Source organism: Schistocerca americana, chromosome X (assembly GCF_021461395.2).
Source record: "Schistocerca americana isolate TAMUIC-IGC-003095 chromosome X, iqSchAmer2.1, whole genome shotgun sequence".
In the NCBI taxonomy this organism is placed as follows: Eukaryota; Metazoa; Arthropoda; class Insecta; order Orthoptera; family Acrididae; genus Schistocerca; species Schistocerca americana.
Genome location: NC_060130.1, coordinates 208,273,051 through 208,285,508, shown reverse-complemented (window position 1 = coordinate 208,285,508; position 12,458 = coordinate 208,273,051). Strand labels below are relative to the sequence as shown.

Sequence of the window (12,458 nt, the reverse complement as noted above, 5' to 3'; positions counted from 1 at the left end):
AAATGACTAGATGAGTGCATGGGCAATTGCTGAAGAGGGGAGACTGATAGATCAGCTGTTGTGCGACATGCTTTTTAGCCAGGAGATCACCACATTAATTTTGATAGCACTCAAGTACTAGCAGCTGCAAGTGGATACCATGAAAGATTATACAGAGAGGCCATAGAGATTGTAAAACAACCTATAATTCCAGTGGGAAGGAGGAGGGTGTGAAATTGAATGATGTTTGGATTCCAGTGCCGAAGAAGATGTGAACCGGTCTTCCACCATGGGATGATAGCAACAGTGGATGATGGCAGTCAACAGTGGCCTATTGCAGTCGCACATTTAAAACATGTGACGTCACACCACTGTCATGAACGATGTGGAGGCAGAATTTTGCTGTTGTCAGTAGTGAGCCAGGGTGTGGATCAGACATTTAAAGAAACTACAATCCCCCCTGAAAATATCCTCTGCAGATGGGGACAAAATGTTTGGTTTGAAGGTGAAATCCATTTATCCACAGCATAATAGCCCAGAAAATTACATTAAATGTTAATGTCTCTGTGTAATTTGATTACCATCATTTGACAGTGATAATTTGACTGATGGTTCAATAAGTGATCAAAGTATGTGGTTTGATCCTCAGTGTAACTAGCCAAACATTGTGCATTTTATGAGTGCCCATGGTACCAATCTGAGTAATAAAAATGGGCAAAATTGTAACAAAGTTGAAGTTTTTTATTGGCTTTTTATCACAGATGAAATATTTGAACATATAATTAAACAAACAAATATTTATGCCGCACAAATGACAATGGTTTCCAAACTTTTGAATCAGTGGTTGCCAGCAGACAGGGGTGAAATAAAGTGGTTTTTTGGATTGATTTTGTGGATAGGACTGGTGAAACTTCCATCCATACATTTATGTAGAATAACAACACTTTAAACATCTAGTACTAGTCAGATATAGTCAGCCAGAAGAATTCAGTTTACATAGTGGCCTAATCCCATCTATCTTTATTTGTCTTTCTGCAGTTGTTATAATTTAATAAGCCAAACATGAGAAAAGTTTCAGGATAAAGACCACAGGCAATTCTTTCCCGAAAACTGGACTGATTGAACTCTAAGTAGTAATTTCATGTTGGCAGAGTATATAATCAGGATCATTAACGTTTACTGGCATCTATACTCTCCAATATTACGCAAAACCACCTAAATTCTGTTATACCATCTCTAGTTTCTCTTCTATGACACTGTATGTTTCATATTTCTACTTTATTATTGTTGTTCTTTGCAGTATGAATTATTACGTGATTACAAAGCACTAAATACACTTCGTGAACTCCTGGTGATAATTAGAATTTGGGGCCTGTTGAGACAGAGTTGCCTGCCAGTCTTTGTACGTAGCGCGGAGAATCTCGATGTTTTGGCGTTATTATTTAAATTATTGTCACGCTTGATTCAGAATACGGAACCTGATGAAAATCTCATAGGTAAGTTTGCAGTTTTTCCTTACCACTTAATTATTTTTGTAAGTGAAATGTGTATCCAAACTGTTTCGGAGTGGTCAGTATATGTTTGAGGTAACTGTGTCTACATTAGTGTGGCTTATTCACTATGTTCATATGTTACAACATCTTCTTTATATAATAATAATGTGTTTAACAATTTAGCCATTTTACAAAGTAGCCAAAGTTAAAAAAAAAAAAAAAAAAATGGAATTGCTTATGCATAAATCAGGTAGGAGGATTAGGTTAAACTGTGTTTTGTGAGATATATTGGAAGAGAAAGCCACCTAATTGTTTGTCCTTCAGGAAGTAGAATTATTTTATAGATTGGCCATCAAAGACAATGTAACATCATGGAATAAGCTCTTTTCTGTTCATAGTATGTGTGATGAAAAACATATTATTTTCTTATTTATATTAATTCATCTGAGAGGGGTAGGGGTACTTAGTGAAACATAACAATAATTACATGGAGGAACTTTTCTATATCCTACGCTACTCAATATAGGCTATAGAAAAGTGTGTCTCAGAGTAAATCTTATTTTTATTTATTGTTGGTATTTAGGAATACAGTTGTGCTGATTCTGTGGTCTTTAAAATCTTAGAAGCTTCCTCTGCAGTGAACTGGCTATACTGTGGGCCTTTGTTTCTAATTTTATTGTTTTTTTTAACTGTGTCTATCATTAGTTTATTTTAATCTCACATTAAAATTTCTGTGTGTTTTACGTGTGATAATGTGCAACCAAATTTTATCATTTAGTTATTAGTTATCACCTATAAACTCATTTTTCGTGTTCATTTCTGACAGTAAGTATGTATAAATTGCTGATTTCAGTTTTCTTAATTGGACCACTGATTAGCACTGGCATTTTATCCTTAATGCTAATAAAATAAATTGTGAACTACTGACAAGTTAAAAGTTAGCTGATAATTCACAAAAGTAAGTTGAAATTACCTGCAAGATACGTGTTTAGTATAATTTTCTATATCCATGAAATTCCTATTGTTATGTTGCCATAGGTTTTTTAAATGGGCCTTAAATTGTAGTTGATCTCATTGAAGTCATGACACCTTAGCATGAGTATTTAGAACGATTGCCAGGAAGTTCGGTCATTTTATCGCATCATATCATATCGCATCATGTGATAACAGAGGTGGTATTTCCTGTTGTAGAGGAACTTCTCTTTGACGGAGTAACGGTGACATTTAGTTAGTGCTTTGGTGTTCTACGGAAGGTTTTCTCTGTCTACTGTTCCAATTGCTTATCAAATTTAGTCAAAAGTATATTTAATAATACTTTTGTAATAGTAATTCTGAAGGACATGTGATGCTGTTTAACTGCTATAATGGACTCTGCACAACAGAAATGTGATAGTTCAGTGTCAAACACAACAGAAAAATTGAAGGAAGACGTCATGATTGTGTTATTGCTACCCATTCTGTGTGGTGTGTACTCGTTTTTTCATTGGTTCATATTGGTTCCACTTCTTTGGACTGCTTTTGCCCATGGTGACTGGAATGCCACATCATTTTTGGTTTATGAGATAGTTGCTTTTGCCATTTGGGTAGCTGTTATTGTACTCCTTCTCAACATGAAATGTTGTAAGAAAAAAGAATCTCTCAGACCACCACTAAAAAACTGTAAAGGCAGTAATTCCCATTTGGCACCAAATTTTCAGACACGAACTGCACATGTTCAGCCAAAAGATGAAAATTTATTTCATGAACCACATTTGTCTCAGTCAGGATGTGATAATGGAGACAGGCAGGTTTCAATTTCATTGTACAGCATCCCAGTGCAGCCTCAGTGTGTTACCTCTCCCTCTAGTAGTAAAAACATGCAAAAGACTGCTGATTTATTTTCTGAAAGTCCTACAGACCTAATAGACAAAACACCACAAACTAATGTTTTACCTATAAAAGAGGATGTCAAGTCTGGCTCAAGGCATAGTCCCTCACTTGTTACTGAAAGTGCTGGTGAAAATTTGGAATCAAAAGATAATGATGCAACATCCCTGAAAGATACTGTGATCCCAGATAACAATTTCAGTGAGAACCATGAGAAACATTCAAACCTTTCACGAGAGGAATCATTTGTTGGTTTGCCTGAAATGAATTCATTTGGCAGTTACCTGCAGCTGGTGACAGTTGATACACCTTTCAGTCCTAGTGAACAGTTCTTTCCTGACTCTGTGAAGAAACTTGACAGTGACCATACTGTACAGTTAAATCAAAGCAAAGGAGTAAATAACCTCGAAAGTGAAATTCCTCAGATGGATTCATCTGCTTCAGAGGATGCTGATACAAGAAATAATATGAAAGATATTCCAGATGGTCAGCCTACTGTTTGTGGTGGTGGTGGTGGTGGTGGTGGTGGTGGCAAGAGAACTAGTAATGAAAGTGGAAAGGGTGAAGAAGAAATGAAAACTGGAAAAATAAACAATGAAAAGTTAACAAAAAGTGGTGGTGATGATGACGATGATGATGATGTCTTTACACCAGGAGCTCCTGTACCACGCAGTGAACAGAAAGGAAGTGTTGAGGAATGCTTTATAGCAGATGTCCGCAAAACTGAAAGTTTGACTTCAGAAGTGTTCATTACAGTGAATGAACCAAGTCGTCATAGAAATGCAGGTGATATAATTCATGTAAATTTGCCAAGTGATGCACTACAGCATGGTGTTATGAATGACACAAATGTGTGTGAAGAAGGAAGATGGGCAGTTCTGAAATAGATGCTGAAGTACTTCAGTGGGGTTGTGAAATATTTATCTGATTGCCAGCATGTAGAGATTCCTCATATTGGTACTGTGACAGAATTAAATAATCCAGAATAAGGAGTGAGTTATACAGTTTCTAAAGTTCAGTGTTAAGTTGTTTTTAATTTGTAAGAAATGTGATGGACAAATCAGAGCCATTGCTCGATGCAGAATCTAGAGAAATATTTTTAAAAGAAATTGTTATTAATCACGTTGAGTACATGCAGTAAGTAAATAACTTTCAATACAAAATAATAGTTGTTGAATTTATCTCATAATGTGTTTTTACTTAATTACTTTGTTCAAAAGTTCTACCTTTCTGCTTGTAGATGAGTTAAAATAGTCATAAAAGTTTTGAGGAAAAAAAAATAGTGACTATGACAAAATCAGTGGGATACATGCTGTATTAAATATTAGAATGATGTAAGTTGGGAAATTCTGTTTGTATTATATTTTAACTTAGTTTGTTTTTATTTACCAAATACCAACATTTACAGAATATATTTTCACCTCATTAAATGTGTACTTAAAATGCTGTTGCCAGGTTCATTCACTGCTGTATTCTGAAAATATTTCTTTTTTATATAAAGTTTTACTTGGCAAAATCTATTGTACAGTTGACACACATAATCTTGTTATTTCCTTCATATCATTAGCTGAAGCTCATTTCATAATTTAATAAATATAATCAGAAATTCACAAGCTTGTGTTTCATTTATAAGTATAAAAAAAAAACATAAATACCTTAAATATATAACTCACCAAGGTGACGAACACAGTCTTGTTTGAGCAAGTTAGAATTCAGTTTATTTTGTGGAATTCCTGTGTATTTATACTTTCATTATATCTTTAGCAAGATGGATAACTTAAATATGTGCAATGAACTAGATTGGAATTAGACAGAACAAAGACATTATATGAGACCAATGGGCAATATTTTATTGTTTGAAACCTGTCGTGTTGAAAAAATTCTATTACATTGATGCTTACTTTTCTGTTGTTATTGTTTATGTAGTAGCACCTTTGTTTGCTAAACATTAGTGAACTTAAGATATATTTTATTAGTTGTTGGGAAAAGAAGAAACAGTGTTCAAAATGAACAAATTAATGAAATTTTGCAGGTATAGAGGTTTTTTTTTTTTTGTGGATGAAACAGCAGAGCACTGCAAAATATTGTATTTTGTAAGATTTAATCAGGTTGAATATATGAACTGCTGTTTTCATGGAGACAATACATGCCATTTGTGGAGTAGCGCAGTAGTTCAGTTTTACTTATTCTACTTCGTGTGCTGATGTATTTTTCAGCGTCACATTGACCCAGTGTTTATTAACTACTAATTTAGTGCACTCAAAGATATGGCATATTATGGAATATATTGTAATCTTACTTTTTAATACAATGTTTTGTTACTTTATTCGAGGCACATTTTGAAACCTTATGGGTTTATGTGATCATATTCTTTATTGTTATGTCTCTTACCAGATCAGTTGTACCAATGTCCCTCACTTTCTGTTGTTATCTCTTTATAGGGTGTTCAATATTCTTTACTTAGTTTTAATTGTAAATCACTTTTCCAGCTTGTGCAGTAAACTTGCAAGAGAATGTTTGCTGTATAGCATAGGACATAGTGAAGTATTTGTTTACAGTAATGCGTTGATTGAACAATTCTGCATTAAACTTCCGAGTCCTAGCTGTTTGATTGCTTCTAAATATGTACCCTGAAAAACTGAACCTTACAAGCATTCTTTAATGGTTCTTTATTTCTAATATAATTCACATTTCCAAAAGTCTCCCGGTTTATTTATCTTTTAAGGTTCCAAGGGCCCATGTGAGCCAAAGCTACTATGTAATTGAACAAATCAATACCTAAGTCACAAAAAGTTCATAAAAATGAAAAATTAAAAAAATGGTTCATGGTAGTTTGAATAAGTAAATAACACATTACAGCAAATTACTAAAAACAAGTGTGTGTAACTACTGTATAGATTAAAATTAGTTTGCCAGGAGAAAGTATTACAACTTAGATTTGAAAATTTGGCATTTTCTACTTGTATTATGTTCTGCTGGAAGACTATCCAAAATTAAGCTTCCATAGTAATGTATGCTTTCTGTACAGTGGTTAAGTTAGTGTTATCACAGATTAAGGTTTTTATCTGTCTAGTGTTCGAGTGAATGCTGAATTTTCTTTTCAATGAGTCCATATTATTAATCACAAATACTGTGGAGGTATATATGCACAGGAATAATTCTGAATCTTGTGAACAATGACTTGCATCAAGTGTTTGAACTGACTCCTTAGTTCAGTCTGCCTGATCTTTTGTGAAAAAAAAATCTATTTTTTGGGAATACACGAGGCTGACCCAATAAAATGATACCATAAGATATAGTAGAGCGAAAACAAGCTTTCCCGTTTTAGTGTCAGTGACACTGGAGGTTATTCCTATAATGAAGACATCAGCAAACTGTTTCTGCCTGAAAACCAAGTGAAATGACACAGTGGTAAGTCACTGGACTAGTATTCTTGAGGACACAGTTAATATCCCTGTCTCACCATTAAAAATTAGGTTTTTGTGTGGTTTCTTTAACTTACTTTGAAAAGGACACTGCCAATTTCCTTCCCGATCATCCTCATATATGAGCTTTTGCAAAAGCAAAAACCCTCATCATTGGCAGAATACGAAGACATAACCTCTGTGTACTTTCTGTAAGAAATACTGAATGTGATACTTCAAAGAAGGCTCCACTGATTATTGTATCATTCTGTGATACTAAGGTTTTGCTTCAACAAGAGTTCTGTTTTAGAAACTGTATATAACATGCCCCACCGTTGGACTGAAAGGTCAAATACACTTCTGTTCTGCCACTCGGTCGCTGTAAACTGCAAGATTAAGTACATTGTATGCCACTGACCACTACTAATAGTTTTTCTTGTAACTTGTCCAAACATCCTTTTATTAACAATTCATGTGGGTACTTTACATTTTTGGTGCCATATTTGTTGTAGCTTTTGATGTATTAAAATTATCTGTTGATGTACTTTTGTTTGTAAGTAATCTGGTTTTGTCCTCCAACACCATCAAAGAAAAACTTCAGCAGGGAAATCTTGCTCCGCAGCATGTGCTTCATTTATAATAATTGCTGTGTGGTAGCTTGAAGTTATGTCTCCAATTGTTGTCTGATTTTTTTTTTTTCTATGACTCCTCCTTATTTGTGCCATGTTCTTGTAGATTCCACACCCTTTTCCATGTTTCATTGTTTATTTCCTCCCTTCTCGTGCATATTGTTCATCTATTTTCTAGCATTCTCACTGTTTTTTATAGTGTGAGTTAATAGTCTTTGTTGATTCAGTTCTTCACCTGCACTATTTGCTTCTTCTAGTCCATTTAACCAGTTCTTTCCATTTTTGATCCATATATCCTTCTTTTCACATGTTCATCATCAATTTATCTTTGACCTACCTCTGCAACATAATTGTCAGATTTTGAAAGCATGTGTATTGGTGGCATCTGATTTCACTTCAGGGGATTTCAGGTGTGCATGTTTTTTATGATACTGACATAATTTGAGTGAATGATAGAGTGATCTCAAAAACAAAATTTTGTTAGTCTGTGAACACTTTCACTCAGTTCTGTTCACGTTTTTACTCAGGGAATGCTGGAAAAGAAAATCAGCATTCTGGTTTGAGTTACTGTATTGTTGAGTGCTGCAGAGATGTGGAAGTATGACAGTCGAATGGCATGTTGGCTAAGACTATATTATTGTCACCTTGGACATGTTATTTCAAGGTGTATATTGCCTTGGACATGTTGTTTCAGGATGTATGATTATTTCAGTGACATAACAGTGTATTTATAAATCAGTTCCACCTTCATTTCATCATCACAAGAATACTCTCCTGAGTATTTTGGAGGAGTGGGATTCATATTCTCATTTGACCTTCCAGATGTAGATTTTCTGTTGTTTCCTTAAATTATTCAGGGCACAATTCCATTTGTTTGATTAGATCTTGTGATCCACATCTAATTACAACATTGATAATATGACTTCAACCCCTAAACTTCCATATAGATGGTTCCTGTGGGAGAAAAAGAGATGTGGCTTATTTCCATCCCCAATCATAGTCCAGTAAGACTTGCTGCTCCACAGCTATTGACCTTGCTACGACAGGATGCTGCTCCCTAATCTTTCTTCCTTACTTCTTGTAAGCAACCCACAGTTGTGCACTAATCATTAACATGCGCTGTCCTCCGAGTTACAATGTGTGCGATTTTGTTTCAGATGACTGCTGCCTGTTGCCCAGTCAAGTAATGATCCCTCCATTGAACTCTCCACAGAAGCTTATAGCCATCACATCACCGTTGTTTTTCTGTCAGTCTTTACCCATACAGGTTAGTAGGAAAGACATTACAGCTTTTACTAAAATTGAAAACGCTTGTGAATGATTTGTTTGAATTTTGGTCATAGTCTTGCAGAAATAGGTGCTAATCATCATCTGCATTAGTGAACTACAAATGTACTATTTGCTTTGTCCCAGTGAGACCTTTTACATCTTAATAAAATAACTTAGCATTTTAAATTAAAAAAAAATTCAACTTATCATTGTTGAGACTAACAGTATATTATTTATAGTATTACATATAGTGTAGTAATTTACATTAACTCTCTTCAATGCATGTCTGTGAAGTAATTTTTCATGTCCAAGAAACAGAATTTAGGTTTCTTTTATTGTATCATTGCATCAGTTCCATATTTTTCAGCCTTTCTGTAGTGTGATGCTAGGTGATATGTGGGAGGAATTGATTCAGGTACTAAAAGAGAGACAGCGTTCGCTGAGCATTCATCATGATTGAACTAAATAGTTAGAAAGATGGAAATTATTTGTTTGACAGTTACTGTAACTTATGTAGTAATGCAGTTTTCTTGTTGAGTTATTGTATTCCATTGTGTGTTCTCGTGATATTATAGCCATGGAATTAGTGGAATTTATTTAATTTTAATAGTAATGCTCATGTCTCTGGTGACCTTTAAAATGATTCCTTACCATTTCAGTAATAAAAATTGTTACCCCTTAAAACAAAATACTTACTGTGTGGTTAAAAGATAGACAACAGAATAAAAGTATGCAATATGCAAGGGCAATTTTTTTGACAATTTGTTATGTTGGTGTCAAAAGCAGGTAACAGAGTTCATTTTGTCCATATACTGTACCAATACAGTCTAACTGAAAGCCATTCTCACAAGCATTCGAGCTGTTCTATCTTATTTGAAAAACTGCAGAAATATCTTTTTGTTGCATTTGGTAAACACAAAGTGTATAAGTAAATTAATGGGTTTAGGTGTTTTAAATATCAGGAAGTATTTCTGTGTATTGATATAACATGGGATTATGTGAGTTTCTTCATTTGTTTGTTGTAGATATTCACAAATCCATGGTAATTTCAAGAGTTATTGGTATATATTGTGCTTGCAGCAGGCACCTACAGCATATTATTCCATTATCGTTGTGATTTATTAGGTTGAGGAACAATTTCTGTGGGCATGTGAGAACTGTTTCACATAAAGTTTTGTGTTACTGGAAACAACAGCAATGTTGAAGAGGATGAATTGCTCATATTGACATATTTTATCTCAGCTGCCATATCAAGTTAGTAATAGGGAGTCGGACTGACTCTGAGTAAGTTACTTACTTTGTCAAATAAGCTGTTATGAAGTTATTGAAGCTTGTCTCTTCTATGTAAACAAAAAGCACATCCTGTCTTTTTTGTGTTTATCTATCTGATAACTGCAGTACTTGTGCAGTGTGTTGGCATGTATCAGTGAAGCAGTTGCATGAAATTTTTAGTTGCATATTGGAGTATAGCTTGCTTTGGCCAATGGCATTAATTGTGTAGCAGGCTAGAAATTATTTAATCTGGTTTGTGGACTACTGACTTTTCACATTTGAGGGGCCCAGTGGAAAAGGAAGTCATGACATTAACAAAAAGTTTTGTTCTAAAATATGCTTTTGTTTCTGAACTGTAATTGTATCAACTTATAATAATTTTAACTTGCTTTCATGTATGTATCTCAGTGTAGAATCATTTGTAAGTGGTATTCAAAGATTTTTATATGTTTAGGCTAAATGAAATGTAGGCTATATTACGAGAGGCATTCAATAAGTAATGCAACACACCTTTTTTCTGAAAGCAAGTTAGTTTTATGCAGGAGTCCAATACACCATATTATTCCTGACTCCATTGGCTTCAAAAACATATTTTTCAATATAATATCCGTTGAATGGGGCAGCTTTATGCCACATAACTGGGAGGGCCTATATGCCCACATGGTACAACTCTACTAGTCTTGCTACTTCAACAAGCTCCTCATCATCCACGTAGTACTGCCGACGGAGTGCATCCTTCATTAGGCCAAACATATGTAAGTCGGAAGGTATGAGATCTGAACTGTGAGGTGGATGAGGAAGAAGAGTCCAATGAAGTTTTGTGAGAGGGTGCACAGAATTGTGTGAGGCCTTATGTTGTCATGGAAAAGGAGAAATTTATTTGCATTTTTTGTGGTGACGAATATGCTGCAGTTGTTTCTTCAGTTTTCTGGGGATGGCACATACATTTCAGAGTTGACTGTTGCACTGTGAGGGAGGACATCAAACAGAATGACCCTTCAGAATCCCATAAGATTTTTGTCATAACTCTACTAGCTGAGGGTGTGGCTTTGAACTTTTTATTTGGAGTAGAGGTGGTGTGGTGCCACCTCGTGGATTGCCATTTTGTTTCAGATTCAAAGTAATGAACCCACGTTTAGTTGCCGACGAAAAATTGTCATGCTCAGCCTTGTTACGTGCAAGAAATTCCACATAGATGGTCCTTCGCTGCTCTTCATGGTCTTCTGTGAGGTAGTGAGGAACCCATCAGGCACACAACTTTGAGTACCCAAACTGTTGTTCACCTTGAGTGAGTGACCACACGTTCCAACATTGCAGGAGTTATAACTGTGGGCAGCCAGCAGGCATGTGGGAGATCAGATGGGTTTGCATGACATTGTGATGATGACAGGTGCCTTATCCAGCGACTCACCGGCTTTTGTTCATTGCCAGGTCTCCGTAGACATTCTGCAATTGCCTGTGATTATCTTTGATGCTTTGGGTTTTCGCCAAAAGAAAGTCAATGCATTTCTGTTGCGGGTACCAGTCTGAATGCTATGTACAGTGCCGCCACCTATCATAACTTCGTAAAACTATAGGGGCTGAAGTCGGAGTATTCCATGATGTCTCACAACAAATTGTGCATTTTTTGAATTGAAACAGGTTGAGAAAAAAAATGTGTTGCTAATTATTGAATGTCCCTTGTACCACTTACTTTCATGATGAACATTAGACTGTAAAGGACTATGTAGAAACATTTTTTCATCACATTGTGGTATTGCTAGGGATGCTTACTAATAATACTTAAAGGCAGAGCAGAAGAGATGAACTACTGTTGAGAGAAGAACAAGCTCCATGTCCTGATAGCTCAAAGGAAACTGTATAGCATGCTTGTTATGTGCTATACCACACACAACCATTAGACATTTGGTATGCAATGAATCACCGTTACACGATTTATTAGGTGATGATTTATTGTCATGTAATTTTCAGTGATAAAAAAACTGACAAAGTTAATATACTTAGTATTATATTTTGATAACTCTGCACATAACTACAATAACATCATTATTCTAGCCACTAAAACAAAACCTTTAAAAAAATCTCCTGTAAAGATTTTTGTATTTCATTTTCTTTTTGAAACAGACTGATTTTCCAGTGGGCTCCTTTGTTAGTGTTTGATTTTGCATTTGTTCTTGTTACTTCAAAATCAATACATCTGCCCCTGCTGGAATGCATTTTGACTTGCTTTGAGGTGTAAGACAGAATGTGCATGGCACCATCATCTCTCTTTTCCATTTATTTGTTAAATAGCATGAGAGAAGAATGACACTGTATAAGTATTCGATGGTGACTGAATCCGACATGTGTTATCCTTTGTGTTGTTGTTCCGTAAAGTCTTACCGTGTAACATTTGTGGTCAATGCTACTGGTAATTCAGTAAAACTGATGCACTGCCTGGCCATGAAGCTATTCTGTGTCTAAAATATACAGGGGTTGGACAAAAACATGGAAGCACTGTGGGAATTGCATGCTTGAACATAATTGCAGTTTTTAGCCAAGCCTGC

At 35.2% G+C, this 12,458-nt stretch overlaps 1 protein-coding gene across 1 annotated transcript in view; it reads left to right on the top strand.

Annotated features, from left to right (window-relative positions):
• The window catches only part of LOC124554840 (mediator of RNA polymerase II transcription subunit 16), a 314,031-nt gene that overhangs the window by 268,524 nt on the left and 33,049 nt on the right, over positions 1 to 12,458 (top strand). Inside the window, exons 13-14 of the mRNA XM_047128502.1 lie at positions 1,280 to 1,475; positions 8,529 to 8,638. Coding sequence (XP_046984458.1) covers positions 1,280 to 1,475; positions 8,529 to 8,638 — 306 coding nt within the window. The remainder of the gene's footprint in view (positions 1 to 1,279; positions 1,476 to 8,528; positions 8,639 to 12,458) is intronic.